A 27,424-nucleotide genomic window follows, 5' to 3' on the forward strand; every position below is an offset into this window, starting at 1 on the left:
CCCCAGTTCTTTATTTGCCTCTCTTCTGCCCTGCTTTACATCTATCTATCTATCTATCTATCTATCTGTCTATCTATCTATCTATCTATCTATCTATCTATCTATCTATCTATCTATCATCTATCTATCCATCCATCCATCTGATATCTCATTTAGATAGATACATCTATATAATAACATTTCTTAGCTTCTATCTTAAATATGGGAAACAGTAGTATTTCAAAATACAATTATATCTAACAGAGAGCTGTTTATGTGCTTTCCTAGCCATAAATATGTCTATTCAAGATACTTTCAGAGTTGCAAGATAAAGTGATTTGTTATTATGTGTTATTCGATTTTGGGATTTGTAGAATGCCTTTGCTGCACATAGCTGTACATATGCTGATAGTGCTTTACTGTGCAACTATATAGAGCAGCTTGTAACCGTAACACAGGGAAAGCCAGATAAGAACCAGTAAGTGAGCAAAATACATCTATTCTGTCACTAGTACTTAGAATATCAATTAGAAATACTCCTCTAATTGTTGAATAGTTCACAGTTAATAAGGATTGCCTTAATATTAGCAAAAATGCTGTTTACATGGAAAAACTTGTAGCTTTTGTAAACTAAAAAAACAACTTTATTCAAAATTAGTTTTATGAATATTATTATTTTTATAGAAGAAATAAATATTTATTTCCATTGTTTATTTATTTTAAAAAGACATTCCATTAAAAATCTGATTAAATGAAACAGGTTTCAATATTTTTTTTCTGTAAAATCCAAACATTCTGCTATCTTACCAGCACTCCAAATTATGACTGAGCACTGTCAGACATGCATTATGTAACAGCAAAATATGTCTTAAAAGAAAAAAAAAGCAGCTAAAAAAATTGTATGGATCACTCATTTCCTTCACAGAGTTTAGTGGTGTCTGCTAAAAAAAGACATACAAAGAAATGCTATTTTAACCTCTTGAAAACTAAAAATCAAAAAAGTTTTGCCTAAGAGCTAGGCATACTTTCAGTTCTTCTGTTTTCAGGCATATCAGAAAAATGCAAAAATTTAGCACTATCGATAGCTATTCGTATGGCTCAACAGTTTAAAACTGCAAAGACCAGAACTAGTTAGAATATTGTAGCTTGGGCTGCCCATAAACACAATACATCAAAACCATACCCTTTTGCTTCATTATATATGTTGTACAAAATATTTTTCTTTTTGAAATTAAGTCCTAGGTTTACTGCTTGCAACATTTCCCATCTTTCCACAGACCTTTCAGTTGTAGTTTAGCCTCTCATATGCTATAAGGCTAAATGCTGCTATTTTCACAGAATCGTAGAATCACAGAAGCAGCTAGGTTGGAAAAGACCTTTAAGATCATTAACTCTAACCATTTTGTGGGAGTCTGTCTCTGATTTCTTTCTCTGATGATGGCTCAGCACTTTCTGCATGTCTCTTCAAATGCTAAGTGCCATCTGTGCTTTGCACTGTCCACACATTGTTTAACCTCTAACTATATTTCTTATCGGACCCATAGAAAGGCAGAGAGAAAGAACTGGTTTCTCTGATATTACAGTGGAAAAATTATTTCCTTCCTTGAGGTCAAACTGTCTTTTCAAAAATATACCATAGTGTCCCATAATGCTGGGCGGGGTGGGGGGGTGTGTGTGTGAAGTGATGCAGCCACTTAATCCATCTTCTGGGTAGCTGTGCAGTAAAATATGCTAGCCTGAACACACCAATACACAAAATTGATTGAAGTTTTATGCCTTGCTGTCCATCTCCAAACAAGCACTCTGTTCCCCTTGTATCCTGAAAGTTGCGACTGGGCACTGGCCAAGGACTGTGATCTGGTACTCCTGCCTTGGAAAGTAACTCAGTGAAAAACAGCCTTCAAGGAATGCATGGGTTGTGACTCTTCCCTTTAGTACATCTATCTGCAAATATACTTCTGTAGCACAGGAGCCAATGTGAACAGTTTAAATACAATTTTGGGGTATGAAAGATACATACAAGTCATCAGAATAACTACCTAATTGAGAGCTTAGATTTCTTGCTTTCTCTGTATTAACCATTTATGTCTAGCTTAGCCCCTCGTACTTACATTTTTTTCCACTCCAGACTGGTTCTTCAAACTCTAGGTTTTTTCCTGTTACTATAAGTCTTGAAAATATATTAACAATTTATATAATTAGCTGGAGAAGAGTTTGTGGCATGGTTTGTATGTTGGGTTGTGTTTGTTTGTTTGTCTGAGGAAGATGCTTTTGGCAAAGTATAACAGTGAACATGAGGAGTATAGAAACTGAAGACAACGTGTCAACAATTTGGATACCAAAGCATTATGTCCATCTGTAGTGATGCCAACAGCTTAGAGTTTAACCACTGGGCCATAAGTTCTTCCACATTTAATTTTGTCTGTTTCTTCTCATCATTAGTTTTTAATTCTTTCTGTCAGTCCAGCCATGAAGGTGCAAGTCATACTGATTTTTACTGGGAATTTTGTCTGTAGGAGGGTGTTTGTACGTGGTAGTGGATTGGTTAGAATCACTTGACTTTCAAGCTTTTTTATTTTAATGGCGTATAGATTTAGGTGGCTAATTTTAAATTCCTAGCTCAAAAAAGACTGACCATCTAGTCTGTTAAAATTATAAAGACTTTCATAAGGATTTAAAATCATTATGCTATCTGTTCAGCTAATGTAAGTCAAGGAAACTTGATTGATTTTAATGGAGTTACTTTAGTTTATGCCAGGTAGTCATCTGGCCAATTATGTCCTGTTGTGATAAGGACGGAAAATGGCAGAATTCAAATCTATCCTGGCTGTGACAAGTGACTGGAAAGACTGTGGTAATGATGGCTGTGGGGGGAAGTCAGATGCTGAAATATCCTTGCTCATACACTTGTGATCCTGCTCTTTTTTCCCGATAGCATACCCTTTCCCGTTAGAAAATTTCCAGCTTGAGAGTTATTATAGGAAGAAACCACTAGGTGCCACTGTTATCCAAACATCAGGAAAAGACTCAGTAACGTTAAAAGCATGAAAGCCGACGCAGCTAAGGCCTTTAACTAAAATTAAAGCTTCAGTGTCTTTTCAACTAAATAAGACTGCATTAAGGTTTTTGATATGATTACCTTTCTAAAACCAAAGGCACTAAATTGATGTACAGTGACAGAAACCTGCAGAAAAACAATCCGATTGCAGGATGCATATACATCAAAAACCAAGATGGGTATACAAAAGGTGCTATGCTACCTTGAAGACCTTATGAATTACACTTAGGATCACAAGGCAGGGTAAAAGTCTGCATTTTTAAAGTACATGCAGCTCCACTATATGGTGTGAATAGCAGTTCACTGATAAGATAGACATTTTACAGGAAATACTTGTTTCAGATCAAGTTTGAAGTTCCAAGCCATACCTGAGGGTTGGCTTGACCCACTGGTATGTACCAGAGTTTTTATTCAGGCTAGTTTTCATCACTGTCATGACCTTCTAAAAGCTTTCCCTGCTAAAAAAAATGGAAGTCTTCTATTTTGAGGAACTGGATCATCTAGAGACAGTTGATTGCCTGTGCTTGGGAGTTGCGAATGCAAATATCTGGCTAACTGGCACAACAGCTCATTCGCAAAAGATGACTCTCACTTAGTTAACTTCAGACATCTACAATGGAACTGTTTACATCTATGTTAGTCATCCTGATTTCTTTTTGATGTGCAGAAACTGTCATTTCCTGAGTATGATTCATCTAGCCTATTTCAGAAATCACCTTAGCATGAGATGAACAAGTTTAGATAATTAGGTAAGGAGTTGAAGTTTACACTGAAAGCATCTTAAGTTGTGTCAGATTAATCCTACCAAAGTGATTTTGCAATGTTTAATTTTTAGTCAAATATGATGTTTTGCTTTTATTCTTTCTACAGCCATTAGACTTTGAAACAAAAAAGGCTTATACTTTTAAAGTTGAGGCCTCCAATCTCCATCTTGACCATCGATTTCACTCAGTGGGTCCATTCAAAGATACTGCCACTGTGAAGATAAATGTATTGGACATGGATGAACCTCCAGTTTTCAGCAAGCCTATGTACACAATGGAGGTTTATGAGGATACACCTGTGGGGACCATTATAGGTGCAGTGACAGCACAAGACCTTGATGCTGGCAGCAGCTCAGTTAGGTAAGAAAGCTTTTCCTCCTTCAGTAACTCTCAGAGAACCCAAAGTGAAGCTGACAGTGAGACTTGGTGGCTCAGAGCCGAGTAAGAAGGTATAAAATGTTCCAAGTCTGTCACTGTGACAGCTAACTGATGGTCTGAAAAATACTGAAAAGAGATTCTTGTTTGGGTGGGTTATCTGGAAAAATACATGAAGTTTCTTATCATACAGATCATATAAGTTACTACGCACTGACAGGACTTCAGAGATGGAGTGCTTAGACTAAGGAAGTAAAGACATTGTTTTACCTGGTGTCTGGGGCTTCCACAAAAGTGTCTTTGAAGTGCAATACTGAAAAAGGAAGTTACACATGTTATGTCTGTGTTATATCTCAATGGGTGACAGTGAGCACTGTCCCTTTCATAAGAACCACTTCCTGTCTACATACGGCAAAGAACCAATTTTTTGATAAATAAATGCTACATCTGTCTTGACTACAGCTGTGAGGATGTGATTGCTGACCAGCATCATTGTGTTCAGCTGACTTCAGCACAAGTAAACCCCTTAGTTACTGGTATAGCTTATTTTCCTGAAATAAAAGGGAGAGGGGAACTGTTATAAAAAATGTATTTCCAGTCACATTAGAAACTACAAAGGGAACCTTACCCATGTACCAATAGGAAGCTCCTGTGTGGACACAGTCTAAGATGTAGGCAATCATTACACACACTTCCAGTACCAGCTCATGTTGGACCTACCTGACTTCAGAAAGTATTTTTATCCCAGACTTTCATGAAAATTATTGTAGACATAAAGGAAGTCATCAGTCTTTAAATATTACTGTTTATCAAATGGGACCATGACAGAACACAAAAATGCAGCTACTGTCTACCAGGTGCATACACATTCATGCATTTTTGACTAGTAATTCAATTGGACTTTTTAATCCATGTTTATTAATTATGTGCATTTTGACTCAGTACTTATATTCTCAAAATAAACATGCTAGATGATATGTTGTAATAATACTTAAAAAATTAACATATAGCAGTGACTGTTTATTTCCTGCTTTGTCAATTCACTGTTAGTTCTTGCTTAAAACTATAACTAATGTTTCATTCACTACTTGTTTTTCAGTACATTCTTCATTCATTTCTAATACCAAAATATATTTGTTCATGAATTTGTGACACATTCTTTCCCTGACAAAGGATCAAAACCTTCGCTAACAAAGATTGACGTGAAAACCTTTTCCTTGGTGGCAGCCTATGAAAATAGCCCTCCTGAAGTCAATATTCTGTTGAAAACCACATTTTCTTGCAAGCAGATAGCAAGCCTTTAATCACATTGTTGAGCAGTTTTTCATATGACAGCAGAATCATTTGAATGCATAACCACTCCTCAGTGTTGTTTTTTTTTATTTTATTTCACAAATTCTCCTAGGAGACTCAAGGGCTCTGGTTACTGATCCTGTATTTGCAACTACACAAGAAAAATTGTCTCATGATGATTTCTTCACAGACTGCACTTACTATAGTAGTATAAGTAGTATAAGCCACTTTAAAGTGTTCATGTCTATCTTTTTTAACCATGAAACCAGTACTTTGGTGTCTAAATGACCATCTATTTATAAAATACCCTTACCGTTTTGTCTCACTGATCTACTTGCTGACCCCTTACATCAACAGTGCTCCCAGGCTCACTTCTAATAAACCAATTCATCTGGTTCCTGCCCAGGGAAACACATGAGATATGTCCCAGTATTATGAATTTCTCAGAGGGACCTGTTTCTACTCACAAGTAAGCCACACACTGAATTCAGTGGACTTGGGAGGAAGATAAGTTGCTTTAAGGACAGGGATGTGCTCCAGTAAGCCAATTGACCTACTGAGAAGATTAAGTTGGAAACCTCCCCATACAGCTGTCTCTTCCAGCTTTCTTAGATCACTTACTTGTATCACTTTATATGTTTCAGTCCTGAAATCTCTTCCTCAGCTCTTGTTTACCTGAGGATATATTTAATTCTCTGTATTCAGCTTGATTTCCAGCTCTCTGAATTCAGTTATAAGGTTCTTACTAATTTATCAACAATCTGATGATACTTTTATTCTCTGTAAGAACCTACCTGTGTCCAAATGCTGACTAGTCCAGGCAGAAAAACAAATTATATGCAATTGTTAGCTACTAATGTATTATTGTTTGATATTTCATAAGTTCTATATACTTAAACTGGAAAAAAAAAAAAAAGAGTGCATGACTAGAGGTTAGGAAAGCATAAATTAGTTTGAAAGAGTTGCATGTGATTACAACTCCTTAATGTATCTTAACAAGTGATGCTTTCAGCTGTTTGTTTAAAATCTAGATTGTCTCATAGATGCAAAGAATGCTCTATCAATTTCATTATGCTTCAAAGAAGAAGTCTGAGCATCTGAGTAAATATGCCCTCCAAACAAACATAGAAAAGCAAGTAATGTTCTTTGGAGGCAACAGCCCATACAATTTGCTGGATGGCACAGTTTCTCTACAGATTCATTCGTTTTTTCTGAAATGTTTTCCTAGAGCAGTTTGGACATTAAGATGTCCATTACAACAACAATAAAATCAACAATCTGCCAAATAATAGATACTGGGATAAAATCTGCACTGTATGGAACAGCAGGCAAAACTTTTGAGAACAAAGCAGGCTAGAACACTTCATATGAATGGAAGCATCACTACTCACAGCAACCGAATCCATGTTATCAGACAAAAACTTTAGCTCTGTTATGCTAGTCACATCAGGAAGGGGGAGATAACAGCTAAAATGAAGACTGGATTCAGCTGGTTTTTAGAAAATATTTTTCTGGAAGCTGCTGAAAATGGTGAGGATTATCTTATTTTTTTCTTTGTCCTGTTACTGAAATCAAGCTTTTGGACATGTCAGGAATTTTAAAAGGTTTATTTTATGGAATTTATGTTAGATATATTTATTAGAGAACTTGAAGTGAAAGGGCACAGAGAACACATTCAGTAAGAAACAGGAAACTAAGCTCAAGGAGAAAAGGGGCCGCAGGTATTCAGCACCTGCAAGGGTGACTGGCTTCTAAGCTGTTTTGGAACATTACCCCAGTTCACCTAATTTTCAAACTGTGTTAAATCTGGAGTTGATGTCTCTCAGGAGTGCTATTTTGTCTATTCCCATTTTATCCATAATGCTGCAAGAAATGCTCAGCATAATGTTAAGATGAAGTCCTATGTACTTTGTGGCCATTAAACATCCCAAAGCACTTCTGAAAAGAGCAATGATCTCATGTTCTTCACAGACTTCCCTAGTTTATGATGGTTACAAGGTGTCTGTGAGGAAATAAAGAAAAGCCAACCAAACACCGGTATTACAATGTGTGTAATTTGTAAAAATGCAATTGGTTGTAGTAAAGATCCTTGTATTTGTGGTAAAAGGAATTTTAGGACTTCCTAAAAATCACTTTTATATGTGTACATACAGCATGAATGTTATAAACAGAGCTGTGTGTTTGAATTACGAGGAAGTGCAAATGTATGGCAAGACTGAGTTACCTGCAAGATCTTCTAGAATAGTGAGCTTTATCTAACAATGTGTGTGAAGTTCAACAACTTTGCACTGACACCTTTGAAGTTGTAAGATTTCCTTGTAGGTGATCCTCTGGTATAAAGCATGAAAGGATTATTGTCCCTGATGTGAATCCCAGATACGACTCCAATTACAATGAGCTTCATACTCTGTGTCACAACACTGCCCTTCAGATCTTCCCTGCTTGACTCAGAAGTTTTGCCTTATGAATCACAAGAACCACTCTAAGCAAGAAAGCTGTGCATTTTACTGTCCAAGTCCAGTGTCATGGAACCATGATATGGAAGAAATAAAAAAGTCATGTGTACTAGTCACAGGTCAATCATGCCCTCACTATCGTGAGGACAAGACTATGTTCCTTGCATGTGCTTCTAAAGAAAAATCCTTATTTGTTTTCTGAACTAGTTCACAGTGATCCAGAAACTTTCATAGATAGGTTCTGTATTCCCAATGCGTATTTATCATGTAAAAATTAAGACAATACAAATAATAGGTTTCTTTCTGAATCCTTAAACTCTTTAAGTAAAAGCACGGACAAGATTAATTAATGTTAGATATGTAACAGGAAAGTGCTTGACTTTTTTTGTGCATTCACTTTATGAATCTGTTTTTTTCTTCAGAAAAAAAAAGTCCCATCTTTTGATATCAAAATATATCTTATACTGTAAATTTACAGTCATACATAGAAGGACTGGAACATCTACTTCCACACCTCAAGACTCTTTATTTAATAGCAGATTAAGTGACAGCTATTTTTCTGTGTATGTTATCACACTGGAGGGTAACAAGATGTTTTGCCAGTTGGTTTTGCACAGATGGTGGGCCTCAGAAATGTTGGTTCCTTTTTAGCTGCTTTGGTGAGTTTTGCACAATTCTTGCTCTGTTACTTCCTATCCATTTCTTTTGCAATTTTAGCTCTACTCCATCCCTTGCCTTTTACTGAAGTCCCAGTCTCCTCAACTACTTTCAAGACCTCTGTTCCAAGTTCTAATCTATCCAGGCTAACCCATTCAAATCCCTGCACCAGTACTTCTCAGTTCCTGTTGCATATCCCTTCCTATCTCTTTCAGTCCTCCTCCTAGCTCGCTGTTTTCTTACATATCCTAAGCTCTGGTAGTTTAACACCAGTCTCCTCTTTCACAGTCCACCTTTCTTTTGCACACAGCTGGTTTCTGCCTTTTTCTTCCTCAACCACATCCCATTAGCTTCATAGTGTTCAGCTCTATTGCTTTCCTTTCTTCTGATGATGACAGACATCTTTTTTGATCTCAGTGGTTTGATGTATTCTTTTCTCTTTGTTCCAGTTACTTTGATCTTTCTAGAACTATAAAAAGTGAGTTTCTATCCCAGCATTTTCCCTGAATTCCAAAGGGTACATTTGGCTGACACATCTCATCTTTCCTCACCAGCCTCCCTAATTCCCAGTCTCATTTGGCTCAGTGACCACTCAGTTACCATATACACAATGACATCCCCATGTACCTACCTCCCAGCAATGCTGGAAATTATGTAGGGTAACAAACTCTTACTTCCTCCTTTTACTTTTCCCTGACATTCTGACTCTTCTGTTTGTTTTCTTCTCTGGCTGCTAGACTTCATCTTCATGACCTTAGGCAATTACATCCCTCCACTCTATTGTCCTCTGTCTGTAAGTTCTTCCCCTACTGATCCCATGTACTGCTCTAGGTTTGAATAAGCTGGCTTGCTTCTCAGCAACTGGGTGGTTTTAAGGAACTGAATAGAAAGGTGACTTCTCTTCAAACGCCAGGCAGAAAAATCTTCCTCTTCTATGTATAAACTGTCTTTCAAAAAGGACTGTTTTCTTGCAGCTTAATGAATTCTTGCTCTTCAGCAGTGTCACAGCAACTGACCATATTTTTCTACCTTACCTTTACTGTGAAGCAAGATGTGTATAACAAGTTATTATGGTAATCCCCTTCATGGTAGTTTAAATTAATATTTTTCATTTCACATTTGCAATGAATTATGTGCACACAAGCAGACCAATAGCCCAGCTCAGCTGACAAGTGACTTGGTTGTATTAATTCAAGAACTGTGGTACTTTCGTTACAGTGATCAGCTTGGAGCTACTACAAGTAGCCAGTACAAAATAACAGAAAAAAGCACAACAACAACAACAACAACAAAAGTGCTGTTTTGTTTTAACCTTAATCTTAAATCTACAGAATTAAGGCTGAAGGGATCACACACCATTCTTTGGTGGGCCAGGTAAACGTACTTGTCACTCATTAGCCCTCTGTGATGTTGCAGCATGTTTCCTGGAACCAGACAAAGACTTGAGCTGAAAAACCCTTATTTGTCATTGTGGAGTACATGTAGACTGACTTTTGCATCTGTGTGGGTTTTCATAGGACTAGCAGGAACATGGAGCAAAGGTGAGTACTTCCTGGCAAAGTCAGAAAGCCTGCTCTAGGGGAAAGTCATTTGACATGCATAAATTTTCCTAGATCAACTCCTGGAAGCACTTGCAAAAATGAAATAGTGTTTACTATGTCCAGCAAGTAAGAAACAACTGAAAACAATGTTTAAAATCAAGAGACACCAGTAACCTTTATTTACAGTCAGTAATTCATCAACTTACTGAAGCCTGTGAAAAACAGCAGGTGATCTTCAGTTGGCATATGTTGTAAAATGTCTATCAGGAGTTTGGAACTAAAACAGAGGTATAGGTCCAGGAAGTTTGTGTACTATGCCCTTCAGGGAATGACCTGTTTGTAAGGGAAGTGGATGCTGAAAATCAAGAAATGTGCATTCAGCTCCAAGGCAGAAAAGAATAACTTGGCAGGGAAAGCTTTTAGATTAATTAAGACTGGCTAAGAAGCCAGACTGAGGGGAAAGGAACAATATGACCATTATAGTTCTGGTTTACTTCACTGCACTTGAACCACCTGGTGATGTGATTTTACAAAGCTAGTTCGCATCCCAGAGGCACACAGTGTAATTTTACTCTAGCTCAAATAATAGCCTTCCTGATTTCTGATCAAGGGCTCTTATTCCTCATTTCTCCACAAATGGATTTCTCAAGCATTCTAGAAAGCAATTGTAAGATTAAAGCAGGGGTTTAATGGCTGCAGCCATATCACCTCAATCTGTGAATCTCTCAGGGCTTCATACTCAGAGAATTGCAGATAGTCAGGACTTAAAAAACAACATCTAAGAAAAACTTATGTCCTACAGGAAAACATGTTAGTTGGTTATTCTGCACCGTGGTACACAAAGTCAAACCTGAAATCATCTTCCTAGTTGTAAAATCAAGCTCCTTGTCATTTTTAATTAAATCAGGATGTGTATCACTGACAGGACCAGAGGCAATAGACACAAACTGAAACACAGGAGATTCCCATTGAACAGCTGGAAACACTTTGTCTGGGTGACTGAGCACTGGCATAGATTGCCTAGGCGTCTCCCTCTGTAGATAATAAAAAAGTCCATCTTGACACAGTCCTGGGGAACTGGCTTTAGGTGGCCCTGCTTGAGAAGGGGTTTGATCACCTTCACAGTTCACTTTCGACTTCTGAAACTTCTGAAACTGATTCTGAAGCTTCCATCTTTTCTAAGCTGAAACAGAGTGTGACAAATTATGACACAGGATCATCTAAGATGTCTGGATGTGAAAAAGGAGCAAAGATAATATAAATGCAATGCTGATTTTCAGTATGTGCAAACAAAAAACCAATGATTAAAAAGACTGCTGTCATCATTCATGCAAATAATATGTCTACAGATTTGTAACAACACATTAATCTAGGCAGTAAATCTGAAAATAGTGTGGAGGAAACACAGCACAAAAATTCCAGCTCAGGTAAGAGAACTAATTTTAGAGGCAAAAGATGGGGCTCAGGTCAGATTATCAGCATGAAAGGGAGAGAAAAAAAGTGCTTCTCCAACAACTTTTGCCTCATGAAATTTGTAAAACCTTTGAAAAGGTGACTCCATACTTACTTATATTGATCTCTGCAGATTCTGGGTTCCTTTATACACATAGATGATTGAGGAAGAGAAATGAAAAAGGAAAATGCAGCAGCTCCTATAGTGTCACAGTTCTCCTGAATAATCTCTTACTGGTTCACCAAACCAGGTTCAAAGCAACAAATCATCCTCCAGTTCCTGACTTGACTGTTCCTTCTTGTGGATCCATCTGATAATCAAAGTGAGTCCTAGCTGATGATCTAAGCAAGCCAAAATCCTCCACTACATTCTGCAGTTTTCTCTGGAGTCACCATGGTTGCTGTTATTTGCTTTTTCTTTATCTCAGCATCAGCATTTTACTTTAGATTTTTTTCTGGGGAAAAATCTGGAAAATCTATCCAGATTTTAGTATCCAAAAGATATACAACAGAGCTAATATTTACATGATGTAAAAGCAAAGCAGTCAAAGATTATTCCTGTTGAATTTGTACCACTAGGCCAGCACTCCTTTATAGCAGCTTTGCTCCTTATTGCCCTAGTGCTTTATCAGAAGACAAAGCACTTTGGGACAGGCACGGGAAGAAAGGCCCAAGAAACTTTTCTGTCTTATCCCATGGTGTTTATTTCAGGTAAACCCAGGTGCAAAATAAGTTTCAACTTCTGTTGAGACTGAATATTTGATGGAGTCATCACGTCTGTTTTCCCCTTCTAAACTTTCTTAAGGGTTGGAAGAGGTTCACTCAGTCTCATTTGCTCCCTTTTCGTACTCTGCCCACTGATAGAGATACTGATACACGCTCAGATGTCCATCCCAGCACGCTCTTTCCCCATCTAAAACCAACAAAGAAGGATGCTCTCCTTTTCACCGAATGTGAGATGCATCCTCCAATGCGTAGGTGCTTCTCTGAATGTGGGTGCTGGGTCCTTCATGCTATGGGCAGGATGAAGGTAGAAAGAACAGACCATGGACAGCAGTACAGAGGGCAAATGTACATCTTCAAAATCAGGGTGAAGTAGTATTCAGGGCCTGTAATTTGTGGTGCTGGTAGAGAATGTGCTCTGCTGCTTTCCCACAATAGCAATATTGACTGCTAAGCCTGGAGTGAGGGGGTTAAGTCCAACGTGCCTTCTACTGCTGCTCATAGTCTGAACCACTGAGACTTAATTAAACTACAGGACAAAGCTTTCTGTCTGCTTGGTTGTCTTGCAGTTCTGCCTGCTCAATGAGGCAGGAAAAATTATGTTAAAACTGAATAAAAACAGTGCATTTTCTAAATGACAAGGGCTTTTGATAAGATACTTACCTGGTAATGATAAATGCAGAGCAGACAATTGAGCTGACTGATCCGTTTGATAAGCAAATGAACAAAACCTTTAAAAGGAGAGGGGGGGAGGAAGCACAGTAATCTGTAGACAGGCAGAACTGGCAGTTTGGAAGGGCTGAAGACTGAACTTCAGCACATTTTATTTCCTTTATTACCTAGCGTGTTTTACTAAAATTCTCATGTAAGATTTATAAGGCTTATGAAAAGTTTAACAGCTTCCCCCGATTGACTCTGACTCGTTAGAGTCTGGCTGTCTGCATCCACTGCTTCCCTGTCAATTAATTCTGCATAATGGTCAATTTTCTCCAAAGGAGCAAAGTGTAATTTGTTTGCACTCATAGTATTCATTCCAGATTAGGTGAGCTACTGACTGCTAAATTCACTAATCCTTCATCCTCCTGGTTAAAAATATAGAAGCATGCAGCCACGTATGAAGGACTGAGGATGCAGTTACATAGTATGCAGAAAACTCGAACTGTGCTATTTTTTCATATGGGAGATCATGTGTTACATGAAAGGCATGAATAATAATATACACAGGACATTCTGACAAGAAGTGTTTGTTCTTTCTCCCATCATGTAGCAATTCCACCTGCCCTTCTCTAAAGTATCACCTGCATCTGATATGCAGTATAGACAATATTCATTTTGGGAAGCCTGGAATACAGTTCACAGGGTATCATTCCTAGAAATTATAGTGCTGAACTCCTTTGAAAAGTGGACATGGAAGTACAAGAACTTATTTAGGCTTCTATAAAAATAATCCAAAAAATCTCTGCTTTTTAAGTAAAATATTTTTACATATACAAAGCTATCCCAACACTAAAAGACTAGAAATATTACATCAGTGGGATTTTCAAAAACATTCAGATTGGACTATTAGAACAGCTTTACCTCAGTGCTAAGTACCTTCAAAAATCTCTACACGATCATAAAGAAATATGGCATTTTGAGTGCAATAATGAAAGAAAAGTCATGGTAAAACCATCCGCTTCACCTGGGACAGCAGCTCAAGCCTTTCGGTGACTGCATCTGACTGGGCACGTAGGAGACATGTTAAGATTTAATGGCAAAAGTTAGATAGCAGTGAAGGCCAGTGCTGGTTGCTTTCCACATTTCAGATACAGGCTGGATTTTGTTTGTTAAAGGGTTTTGTTTGTTTGTTGTTTTTTTTTCCTTCATTCTTAGTATCCCCTGAAATAAAAGCAAAACAAAACATTAAGTATTGAATTATTGTGTATCTGCATGGATAGGGTTCTTCTGGGATCCAACTGGTATCCACAGGATTACCCAAAGGATAAGATCTGACAGCTGATCAGTCAGAGTTTCTTTTCATTTGACTTCTAATGCCTCCTCCGTGTTCTGAAGATATTCAACAAAGCTACAGAAAGCTTCTGTTCCCATTAAGGGAGGTGGCTTAATAAACTATTTAAACACAGTAACAAAGAATGGTAACCTAGCAGAACAGTGCCTGCCACTCTGGAACATTACCTCATGCATTATATTTTTTGGTTAATGACAGGAAGATTTTACACCAAAACTTCAAATGTTGTTTTGCTGTTATTAGCATTATTTTTTTTTTATAATAGCTGTTACTATGAATCTATCAGATGATGCTTTTATGTGACAGTAGATAATTTTGACTGGACTTTCTTCCTCCAAACAGAATATCACAGTATCAAACCCAGGGTGTTAAAACTAGGGGTCATTCAGAAGAGAGGTCCTATTTCTTTTCATTATATTAAGAAATTTATTTCTAAAACTTTCTGGTATTAACAGAGTTTTATATTCAATATTTTTTATTTTATTAAATATATCTAATATTTTATATGTACTTTATATGCGTACAGCACAGCTGTTGCTGGGTTGTAGAGTGTAAAGGGCACTTAAAAAATAAGAGTAGGAAGCCTTAGGTTGTATTAACAGAGGACAACATGAATGATATGCAAAGCCTACTGTGTGCTACTGTTAGGCAAGTAATACATTACACCTTATTTCACATTATCATGCTGCACAGAGGATAAAAAAGGATATTTACCACTTCTGCTCTTGTAAAACCTCATGAGACATCATTTTTAAGTTAATAGAAAACCACGAGACTCAGAATCAAGAGTAATTTTTAAATGAAATGAAGGTATGAAAAAAGAAACTATAATAGCTTAATTCTGATTCCAGTTCTGCAGCCCTGAGGAAGACATTGGAAGTCTAACTATCCTATTTAGCCCTAAAAGCAGATAACTCAGACAAATGTATCATTTAGCACAGGAAAATAAAATGTTTTGTTAAATCTAATTATACTTCTGTACTGGGTTCAGCCGTAACAGCTATTTTTTCTCCTTATTAGCAGCTGGTGCAGTGCTGTGTTTCAACCTTAGTCTGAGAACAATGCTGATAACACACACCTGATCCAAAGTAGCAAAAGGGGTATTCCATACCACAGCAAGTCATGCCCAGCGACGTGTCACTGGGGGGAGTCACCCAGAAGGCCCAGATCACTGCTCAGGATGGGCTGGGTCTTGGTTGGCAGGTGGTGAGCAATTGCATTGTGCATCACTGCTGGTTATTTTTTGTTTTTTTTTCCCCCTTTTTAGTTTTATATTCTCTTCCCTTGATATTTCCCTTATAATTATTATTATTAGTGGTATTAATAGTGGTTTTGTATTATAGTTTAGTTGCTGGACTGTTCTTATCTCAACACATGGGATTTACATTCTTTCAGTTCTTCTCCCCATCCCACCAGGAGCCAGGAGGAAAGAAGGGAGGGAAAGAGCAAGTGGCTGTGTGGTTCTGAGTTACCAGCTGGGCTTAAACCACAACTGGTTTGAACTTAATGGCTTCTCTAAGCGTGCATGGTTTACAGGCAACTGGTTTTACAAATGCTTGATTGCACCTTCAGCAGAATTATGGCAATCATTCCTCAGTCTTAGCTGGAATGGAAGATATTTCCAGTAATCAGCAGAAGATTTCAGCACCTGAATTTGAGAAGAACAATAAAGAACTAGTGTTTGAAATATGTATGTATGCACATATGGTGGTAAGATTTTTTTTTAATGATAACCCAGTGAATGGATCATCTTGAGATTTGCAGGAAGGAAACTTCAGTGGCAGGATGGGATTTTGGAGGACACAATTTTTTTTGCATGTTTTTGCAAACCTCAGCTTCTATGTTTATATTTTAAAATATTTGGAACTGCATCTAAGACCAGATTTGTAATTGAGTATAATCTTCTCATTGGAAGGGGTTGAACTAGATTACTTTTGAAGGTCCCTTCTGACCCAAGCTATTCTATGATTCTGTGATTAACATCTTTCCCGTTATGTATCAGTTTAGCATTACAGGGACTAACAGGATTATTCATTCCATCTTTTTAGAATTTTTCTTGCTGCACAGTCTCTATTACTTTACCTGGTCCAGCTTTGCAGTACCAAGTGACAGATCTAGTAACATTCCTCTTACATGCAGCATAATATACATCACTGCCAGTAGGATTTTGCTAACATTAATTTCCCCATCTTAAATTTTCCCCTCTGCTTCTCTGTGCTGAACAAAATAACTTTCCTTTCTCAGGGTTAAGCCCTTCAGCTATCTGTAGACCAATATCATGTCTCACTTTTTTCATCACTTATGTTTCTTTTTCTTTTTTTAGATTCCCATCTGTTATTTCTGATATGATGTGTGGTATTTAACTGTCCCAAGTTGGCATGAACTCTGAATTTCATTTACCTGCACTTCAGTATTTAAATAAAACTTAAAGTGAACACAACTTAAGGTCATGTACACAAATAGTGGTCTATCACGTTACATAAAATTGCTACTCATCTTTCTTTGTAACATTTTTCTCCCCAAAACCAGTGTTCTATCTCACTAGGCCCCAGATTAGGAAGAAGTGTGCTTTACATCAGTAAAGTGTGAGCTGAGACAAGTTAAAATATTTCTAGAAATTACCTCTATTAAACAGTTATTTCTTCTTCAGAAAGTTGGTTTGTTTTTTTTTTTTTCCTTTAGGAAATGTTTATTTTGTACAAAGGCACAATGACCAGAAGCCATTAACCCTCAAATGCCTAGTTTCCAGTTGTGCTGAACTCATATTGCCACTGTCATTTTTAACTCGAGGGTCCTCCTTGCCCTGAGACACCAGGTAATTTAATAAGAAAAAGAGGAATCATTTACGTCCATATCTTCTGAAGGTGGTCACTTAGCTGTCTATGAGGATCTTGGCCTACTGATCTTTTATTTTACATGATATAAGATGTAGCCTTCAGTTACAAGAAAGAAAGAATTTACCATGACAATTACCCTTTCCACGTTTTGAAGTTCAGCGTTAACTTTGTCTTACTGTTTTTGTTGTTCCCATTTCTTCTCATGATCTTTCCCCCCTCAAAGCAGAAAAAGTCTGTAAATTCTTTCATTCCCTTAATCATTTAAGATTCTTAGTCCAGAGAAGCTAATTTAAGTATATTAACATTTCATGCGCATTGCTCATTTGCTCCTTACCATCAGAACTACTTTCAGCAGCAATTCTCCCAAAGCAGTCAACCTGAAATCTCTCAAGTAGGTAATATTAACCCAGTTTCAAGCATTAAAATACACAAGCTATTCTGCCTGGATCAGGAATGTTGCGTTTACTTCAGCTGACTGAATTGCCTAAGTCAAGACCTGCATCACAACCAGCTCCTCAAGCGTCTGCCGGGTTACACTAGCACCACCAGAGGTGCCTTAGTACATCTGAGAGCTGCAGCTTCTCCTCTTCCCACTACTCTGAGGATCCATGAGGTCTTTTCAGAGCATCTGGGCAAGAATGCAGTGACCCAGTGGAAGAGCACCTTCAGTGAAACTGAACTTAAAAAGCAGTTTAGTTTTTTTAACTAAACTTAAATAGTGAGTCAAAAAAACTACAGAAAGTGAAAAGAAGGATCTTTCTTCCTTCCAATATGCTTCAGTTACAGCGAAAAGCATTAAGTACACACTTGAAATTGGAAAAACTAGTGGGTTGGAAAAGCATAGTTGAAATCATAGTTTCTCTTAGAAATGATACTTCTTTTTATCCCATCACATCAGGAATTTTCTTACATCTAAAATTCTTCATTCCAGAGCTTGGGTTTGACAAGCTGTAGTTGGAGTAATTGGATGTTTTCTAAACTGGGGTTGCCAGCCAACTCATTCAGAGTGTACACAGAAAATCTGTGGTTTGTTTTTTCTTAGATTCATCACCTGGGTCTGCTTAAGGTAAAATTTTACAATAGAAATTGAAATACAAAGAGAATACTTATGGTGATGTAGGATAGATTATGTGTGAAAACTATCAAATACAAAAATTGAAGGAATGTCTTCCCTCATTTTTTGTGTTGTTTGGAGTTTTTTTTGGTTGCTTGCTTGGTTGTTTCTTTGTTGTGTGCTTTTTTGGGGTTTTGGTGTTTTCTTTTTTTAAATTTATTTATTTATTGGTGTTGTTTTGTTTGGAGTTTGTTGTTTGTTTTTTTTTTTCTTTTAGGAGGCTGATCACAATTACTGTTTCCTACTGTGGAACAATGAAACAGAAGAAAAAAAGGAAATCCAGTAATTAAATGTTAAAGTGTTTGCTCACTGAATTGGATGATTCATTTCCATTTTCATGCCAGTTCCAACCAAACAACATGCTTTGCTCTTTAAAATAATTTTCCATATTGTCGTGGTTTAAACCCTAGCCAGCCATCTTGTTCACTCACTCCCAGTGTTTGGTGCCGGGCTGACAGCAATCGAGGGCCCCCCTTCCTGGGGGTCTCCCCTTCCCCGCTCCCGGAGGAACGGGGAGGAGGATTGAAAGGGTGCAACTCCCACAGGTTGAGACAAGAACAGTCCAGCAACCAATGCACAACACAAATCACCACCGCTACCACCGACAACGACAATGATAAGGGAAAATAACAAGGGAAGAGAATACGACACCACCGGCCAAGAAACAAGTCCCACCTGGAAGCCCGTGTCCTTCCGGGTAACTCCCAGTTACCCCCCACCCCGGGCATGACATGCTGTGGTATGGAATACCTCCTTGGCTAGCCCGGGTCAGGCGCCCCGTCTCTGCTTCCTCCCGGCTTCCCCTCCTCCCTGGCAGAGCATGAGCCTCACAAAGTCCTTGGTCAGGGTAAACATCACTTAGCAACAACCGAAAACATCGGCTTCACCAACATTGTTCCCAGGCTGGAAGTCAAAACACAGCACTGCACCAGCTACCACAAAGGAGAAACATGACTGCTACTGCTGAACCCAGGACACATATGTATACTGTTGCAGCAGGAGCAGATTTGGTCTAAGTGCCTTTAGCTTAATAACATCTTTAGAGGCGTGATCCATCATTCTCCTCTCTGGTTACTAAATGAAGAGTGACAAAGGTTGTAGACAGTAGCTTTTCTTCACTGTTCCTTTTAGCAGTTTGGGAAGGTTAGAGCTCTTCTCCTTGTGCTTACCATCACTGTACCATACCTACTGTCAGTATTTTATCTTTCTTTAAGGTTGAACCTGTAAAATTTTACTTCTGTGCTGTTTGGCTTTAATCCTCCCAGTCTAGCTTTAAAGCAATCTTCTCTTTCTCTAAAATGCACAGTCAAACATGTCTTACTTTGTTCATTTCCTGGCTTCAATTTCATGGCTGTAACATCATGAACAAGTTTTAAGTACTGCCTATTCCATTGCAGATGGTCAGTTTAACCATGTTAAGAAGTGTTCCATCTATTCATCTTTCAGGTCCAGTATCAGAAAGAAAACTTCTGGAAGCAAATATTTTTAATCCAGATTCATGAGTCCCTTCATGTGTCTCACAGGCAGTGGTATGGTAGGGCTGTGCAAGAATGTTGCTGTTTGTGCTTTTACTTTGTAGGAGTTATGAGTGCATACAGGCATATATAGGCAAGGTATTGCAACTTTACTCCTTCAATTAGTCTCTGACACCTTTCAGTCTAAAACAAAGTCAAAGCAGCTTGTCTGAGGCCTGGATGCTGCTTCTCAGCATGGATGGATATAGCAGCTACATGAGAGTACAGGCAAGAATAAATACATTGGGCTGTCTCTGTCTCACCACAAAAGGCTATTGCATGGGCACACACAGATGCATACTCTGTGTTATGCTTAAGCATCAACTAAGAAAGAAAGAAAAAAAAAAGATGTTGTTTTTGGTACATGGTGTTATATTTCTGCTGCATTGTGTCACAACTGCTGTCACTATCAAGACATAACAACATAGAAATACTTTGTCAAGGTTCATAAACTTTTGGTGAGGATGGATCCCCAGTGTTCCTAAGGCCATCCATGCTAGGCAGAAGTCTTCCTCTCCACATATTAAAGACAAAAAAAAACGCCCCAAGTCCTGAGTTTCACAGTCTACTTGGCATCCTTCCACCTTTCTTCCCTCCTGAGCATGTTGTCACGCGTTTCCATAGCAGCAGCAGGACAGCTGTCCAGTTCTTTTATTCATGGTATAACAGCCTGAAGTGATTACAGTTTTCTGCTTGGCGGCTCAGAGTTCCTGTTATCCTCACAAGAGTGATCTGACGACACTCATGCATTCAACAGTGCTCCATCAAGCACTCTGCTATTTTCTGTGCTGCAGCTAAAGTCAACACAGTCTTCCCCATTGTTTTCTGCTCTTCAAAAGATGAGCTGTCTTTTGGGAGAGTACTCTGAGAGATCCTGTGAGCTACACAACAGCTTTGCCATTTAGTCATGAATGAAAATTATTCTTGGAGCTCATAAAAGGGCAATTTGTCTTTGTATTGCTCTGGATGAGACTCTTACAGACTTGAATGTCATAATTTTATAAACCAACTATTTCCATTCTGTCTCTTGTATACTACTTGATGTACAAATAGTTATTCTTGAGAACGTTCAGACAATGTTAGCAAAGATATATCCTTCCACACTTATGCCACACCTTCAATATAGTATTATATAATTGCCTTCAACAATATAATCTGGGATACAGTCCTCTGCTGTGAAGAATTCAAGGAGACATATAGTTCAAAGTTTCTTCCTTCTAAATGAATATGAACTGTATCAATGCCCTGGTACTCAGAACTACCAGACAGGCCTGCTCAGGTGTTTCTGAAAAAGAATGCTGCTGTGTCCTATGTCAACAAGTAAATTCTTCCCTAACTTTTCAAGGATGGAGCTGCCTTTTTGGAATTAGTGCAGTTACCCATGATCTGTCTTGCAGACACTCTGAGCAGTCAAACAAACCAAACTCAGTTTCTTCAAACTGCTAGACCTTGACTAGAAGATCTAGACAGCTGTCCTAATACCAGCATTTCAACCATGTTCCTCTTCTTGTCACAATCTAACAAGAAATGGCAGGCTTTATGTCCCAGGTACCTGGATTTATCTCTGGAAAGTTACTAATTTTTCTGGTTGGAGACTCTTCCCATTTCTTCTGTCCTCGAAAACATTTTTTGCAAGTAAAAGACAGAGCTCAGGCAATACTATTGCCCTTGGAAAGATACTAACTATTGCTATGCTGTTTACATTGAGCATCAGACTGTATGAAAGAGTGCTATAAGAAGAAACTATATTTCTTTTAGAACCTATAACTAAAGCAATCTTCCATTGGGATATCCCTAAAATTCCTGTTTGAAAAGCAGCCATATGGGGTCCCATTCTGTCTTCTACTAAGCCTTACAGACTCCTGAAGTAGCTGGGAGCAATATGATGTCCAAAAATGCTGTCTATAAAAGGATCTTCTGCCAGATACATTTCCTTGAGTACTGCACATAGCCAATGAAAGGAGAAAGAATAGCTGCTTGTTTGTAGTTTTCCAGTAAATACGTGTTTTAGGCAATACATCTCTAACACTTCCTCCTACTCTTCTCTCTGTAGTCTAGTCAAATATATTGCTTCTTAGGATGAGAGGAGCTGAAATGACTGGCTGTTCCACCCAAACTTTACTATATGTGCAGCACATGGCAAGAGAATGAAGGGATATATTTTATGATAAAGCCACAGTTAAAAACAAAACAAAACAAGAAGCAAAAAACAAACCTCAAAACTAATGCTAAGAATGCTGACATAATAGTTTCCACGGTGCTAATGCAAGCAAAGACAATGAATTTGGAAGAAATGCTACAGTTGTTTTTTATCAAATTATTCAATTCCCACAGATTCCACTTCCATAAAAGCCAAGAAAAATTCTGCCATTAGTATCAGCAGGAGTCCTTCTAGTCTTGCAACCCTTATTGTGGACTTTGATCCTGCTGAAGCTTATGTTTAGGAGTAAACATGCTGGGCTTGTACATGTAGTTAATCACTTCCGTGAATGCTTGCAGATAGACTATGAGATTCTGATCCTGCAAATATTTATACTTGAACTCAACTTCAAATACAACAGTGTTCAAACTGAATATATTTTCTGCAGTTTTAGAGCCTCCTGATGAAGGAGTGTGCTTTGAACTAGGTCCTGTAGTTTCTTCACTGTCTCATACTGTGTGTAGAGTACTTAGACAAAGCTAATTTTCCAAAGGGGAAAGATAACCAAAGTTACTTTCTCATGCTTTGATCCCATTTATTTGTGTCTGGTTTCATAATTAATTTTGGAAGAAATTATTATTAAATTATTATATATATAAAATAACATATAATGTAGGATATGTAAAATAGATAAGGCATATATATGATTATTATTAAACACACAAAGCCTGAAAGAGTAATTTTACTATTCCTGAAAGATTATCTCAGTGTAATGATATTCCTAATAAATATCTTATATATATTTGTAATTTCTATTGTCAACCAAATTTTGAAAAATGAGATTGAAATTACAAATGTGCGTAGATGATATTATCGTATTCAGGAAATGTGGCTGCTCAGCTGTGTAAAAGGATACATGCTGCCTTTTGCAAATAATTTCTGAGGCTTTTCAACTGAAGTAGTGAACTCGTAATGATGGCTGTCAATTGATGAAATTACCTATTTTACAGATAGGATTTTCTTGTGATTTGGATTAGACAAAGTGTCTCCAAAGGAGCATGGTGCCTTATCTGTGATTTTTTCACTACTCAAGTCTTCCTGAGCTATTGGCATTCTTGAGTCCCAATTTGAGATATTTTCTTTGGGAATAGTCCATATATCCCTTTCTACCACTGCTTCCTTCTACAGCAGTAAACACAGTATTTATCATTGCATTTCCTATACATTATTTTCATAAATCACACTAATCAGAGGAGGAAATACTAGCCTTTAATCTTATCCTTAGTGATTTACATGCAATGAAGTGTCATAGGAATGGTCCTCTGGCCTTTATGATTTTCTAAAAGTACTGCTGTTGAATTTTGTTCTTATTGCCTACTGTTCACAAATGGCTTTTTCAATTTTATCCTGTCTAGCTTTTGAGAAGCACCATCAAGGTATGAAGAGACTAACAATGAAAAGGAAATTATTAGCTGGCGGCACTGCATCAGCAAAATTATTATTCCATTATGACTACAAACAGTAGCAACAAATGTGAAAACAGACGTTCAAATTAATCAGCATTTAAGGGAAATGGGTTTGGAATAATTATCAGATTGTTTTTAAGCAGCTATGTTTACAAGTGCATCTCTGCTGTCGTGCTTGCTAGGGAAAAATAGCAAATAAGTACACATTTTGAGGTTTGAATCTGTTCTGTGGTCATAATTCTTGACAACAAAGGCTTCGGAGAATTAAAAAAAAACAGTGGTATAGTCTTGTTACTCACAGCTCCAGTCAAAGTGGAAGTTGCCTATTCTTCCCAAAGGCAAAGAGCCTTTTATTCCTCCTATATATGTGGGGGTATAAGAGCACTCTTCTCCATTTTCCATGCTGTGGCTCTGCCAACATCCTTCAGGTGGGAGACCTTTGTGTAGACTGTGCCAACAGCCCGTGTACATCCACTAGAACACTTCTTTGCAAGCCCAGTGAGGATACTTCCAGCCTATTGCAGCTACAAATGGGTGTAAAGAGACTGGATCTGATCCATTCTTCATTGCTATTCATACCTTTAGCAGTATTGCACGTAACCTTTCTCTTTTCCCTCTAAGCCTATCTAGTGCTGTCCAAAGTGACTTGTATAAGTAATTAGGGACACAGAAGCTGTGCATCAGCTTCTTGGAAGCTCAGTTTTCAAAAAGTCTGAACACTGGAAGTACTACATTTTTATTATATCCCATTTTCTCTTGAGCATTCCAACACTGAAAAAAAGAAATAAACAAATCACCCTTTACTGTCTTCTTCCTGCAAGTATTGTAATAGCTGGGAAGAAAAAAAACAAAAACAAAAACAAAACTTGAGCTAGCTAGACTGTTATGATAAATGAGTAATCTTTGCACATTTGCATCTACTTTGTTTAATATTTTTCCTATACAGATACTTCATCGATTGGAAGAATGATGTAGACAGCTACTTTACAATAGATGCTACTGAAGGAACCATTGCTACTAATGAATTACTGGATAGAGAAAGCACAGCACAATACAATTTCTCTATAATTGCAAGTAAAGTTAGTAAGTATGACACAAACTGAATTAATATGCTAAAGTGTTTTTTTTTTTAGAATGTAATGCTCAGACATAAATATACTGTGAAGAATACATATCTAGCTGAAAGATTATTTAAGAAGGCTCAGTAAATATCATTTTGCCAGACTCACTATGAAACTAAGTTTGATGTTCAAAGAGTCCTTAAAGTTTTTCTAGTAGTGCTGATATAGGCACAGCTCCTTCAGAAGCTGAAAAACATTTTGTCAGCAAAAAAGAGCAAGAGGAGTTGTACAAAGGCCTTTCAATTTTGATTCCTGATTTTGTAATTCATTCCATATGAAATTAGGTTAGTCAAATAACAGGTCTGTCAATCTGCTTTTTGAAGGCGAAAGAATTTGAAGACTCATTCAATTCCCACACAAAAAGTACACTAAAACTGAGTCAAGTTTTAAGGCCCTAAACAAATAAGTCTGTGTGCTGCATCTCTGCTCTCGTGCTTTCTCTCTACCCAAGACTTTAAGACTAACTACGTGTTTTCTTTTCCTGTATGATTTGTGATGGAGGTTGTTTTTTTCATTTCTTGTATTTGTGTCTTCTAAGTAGTTTCAGGGTCTTTTTTTAAGTAAGAATTCCCTTCTGCTGCTGTATTATGCAGCTGCTTTCTCCATTGCCATCCTTCTGTGTAGCATTCCTCTTTCATGATTATGTCAAACTGAAACTCTCATAGACATATACCACCTTTTGAATACAAGTCTTCGTATTCAAAGGGTCACTTAACAGCCACAGAGGTCTTTCTGTTGACGTCAGTGGGCTGCAGAAGCAGGAAAATATTATATTTGAAATATTTATGCTAAAAAAAATAAAAATAGAAATTTCACTTGTTTAGTGCTGATGTAGAAACACTGAAACTGCCACTTCTTATTAGAGAAAAAGTGCGCTGAAGAGTGTCTTACCATATACATGATTACCTAAGGAAAGTGGCCCAGTGTTGCAATTAGTTGCATAACTTGCGTCAGGAATAGATGCTACTGTTACCTAAGTATTTCAACTCTCCATTCCCTTATCTCTTTAAAATAAACACACTCGAAACTAGTCATAGTTTTATTAAGCTTTGTTGTTTAAAAAACTTTTTTGCTTTCTCAGTGTGAGACAGTAACAACAAAACCCCTCACCTTTTAAACAGATCCTAATGGTCATTCTGCAAATTACCTTTTCTTGAACCGACCAATTATAAAAAAACTCTGCCAGCTTTATCCCCATCAAATCAGAGAGAAAACCAAACTGGCTTTGCGATCATTCTCCTGTATGTGGAAAATGATGCCAAGGTCATGAGTAGGCTTACATGGACTCCTTGTCTGTGCCTTAGCCCTGGGGCCTTCTATGTCATTGTTCCTCTTGGTTCTTCTGTAGCTTCAAAATGAAACCGCGTATAAATCACAGTTGATGCTTGTGTTACATTTTTTTGTCACAGCCACTAAAGTCTTAAAGTAATATTATGACTTTTGAACAATCACTTTACTTTTCAAACAATGTTGTAAATGGCATGCTGTTTAGATAGCTAGTGTAGCAGCATGCAAGTGCTATATGTAAATGTTGATATGGATGTACCATTTAGACTTTTCTTAGATGCTGATAAATTTGAATATTATTAGCACTAAAGTACCAGAATTTATAATTTTTAATGGAATAGATTTCAAAAATGAGGCAACAGAGAATTACCTCATTGGATATGTAGTAGCCTTCCAATAACTGAAGTGGGCCTATAAGGATGCCAGAGAGGGATTTTTTGTAAGGGACTGTAGCACTAGGAAAAGGGCTAATGGATTTAAGATTAAATAAGGAAAGTTCAGGTTAGATATGAGGAAGAAATTCTTTACTGTAAGGGTGGTGAAGCACTGGAACAAACTGCCAAGTCATAAATGCTCCATCCCTGGCAGTATTCAAGGCCAGGTTGTACAGAGCCTTGGGTGATATGGTCTAGTGGAAGGTGTCCCTGCCCATGGCAAGGAGGCTGGAACTAGATGATCTTCAAGTCCTTTCCAACCCAAATCATTCTATGATTCTGATACTTGATACTACCTTTGCTGACATTGCCTTTTATGGAGGGGGAAAGAGGAGGGAAGGAAGTCTTGTTCAAAAGCCTGATTATTTGGAAATTTGTAAATGGTTTCATGTCCAGTGTCCTTGTTCTGCACTTATCTCAAATATAAATATATGTGTATATGCTAAGATTATTCTTCCCTAAATTCCAGATCCTGCCTCTGCCTACGTTGCCTGGTACAGGTTGCCAGCTTGAACAGAGGCAAAATTTGGACCCTTAGCAAACAGCTAATTATGAAATCTGCTTGTCCTCGGCTTGATTGTGTCAAATTACACACTCACAACCAAGGACGTCCTGGTTACCCAGAAATAAAACAATATATCTTACAGATGGACAGTAGCTGCTGATTCCACATATAGGGAACCGTAATAATGGGAAGTACTCAAGTCATGCAATGACCAACTCTGACCATGTCTCATTATACTGTGATCTTTATTTATAACCCTGGAAAACATCAGATCTAAACACTGTCTGGGAATCTGTCTACACAAAACAGCACAACTGACTCTTGAGAACATCTTGGACGTATACCCAGCATAAAGTGATGGATAGCCTTCTGTCATATTTAACATAAGACACCATAACTTTATTTCACCCTTGTTAAGAAGCCTGTCCCAAAGTAGAGATCTTTTTAAGTGGGAGGTGAATGATTGTTCTTCTGACACGCAGATAATGACACAGACGTGAAGGCAGCTCAATGCAGAAGGTCCCTTACCCACCCAGAGAAATAAAAAATCAGCCTTTATATAGAACTAAGTGCATGATCAAGGGCAGGATGTGTTCACTCATATTTTTTTTTCCCCCACTTCACTTCCCTATTTTGCCATACTTCTTTTTGTTCCCTCACTATATTTCATTGTAGAGTTATTTTTCCCTTCTCAGAGTAA

The 27,424-nt window shown here is 37.7% G+C and overlaps 1 protein-coding gene across 3 annotated transcripts in view; it reads left to right on the forward strand.

Moving 5' to 3' along the window:
- CDH12 (cadherin 12) overlaps window positions 1-27,424 on the forward strand; it is a 542,650-nt gene that overhangs the window by 501,100 nt on the left and 14,126 nt on the right. For all 3 annotated transcript variants that reach the window (XM_057396851.1, XM_057396674.1, XM_057396769.1), the window contains exons 8-9: window positions 3,908-4,161; window positions 24,324-24,460. In XM_057396851.1, the coding sequence (XP_057252834.1) occupies window positions 3,908-4,161; window positions 24,324-24,460 (391 nt within the window). The remainder of the gene's footprint in view (window positions 1-3,907; window positions 4,162-24,323; window positions 24,461-27,424) is intronic.

The sequence above is a fragment of the Pezoporus wallicus genome, unplaced genomic scaffold, assembly GCF_028554395.1.
Source record: "Pezoporus wallicus isolate ANWC-B61680 ecotype Strahan unplaced genomic scaffold, APGP_CSIRO_Pwel_v1 contig_7204, whole genome shotgun sequence".
NCBI classification, from domain to species: domain Eukaryota; kingdom Metazoa; phylum Chordata; class Aves; order Psittaciformes; family Psittacidae; genus Pezoporus; species Pezoporus wallicus.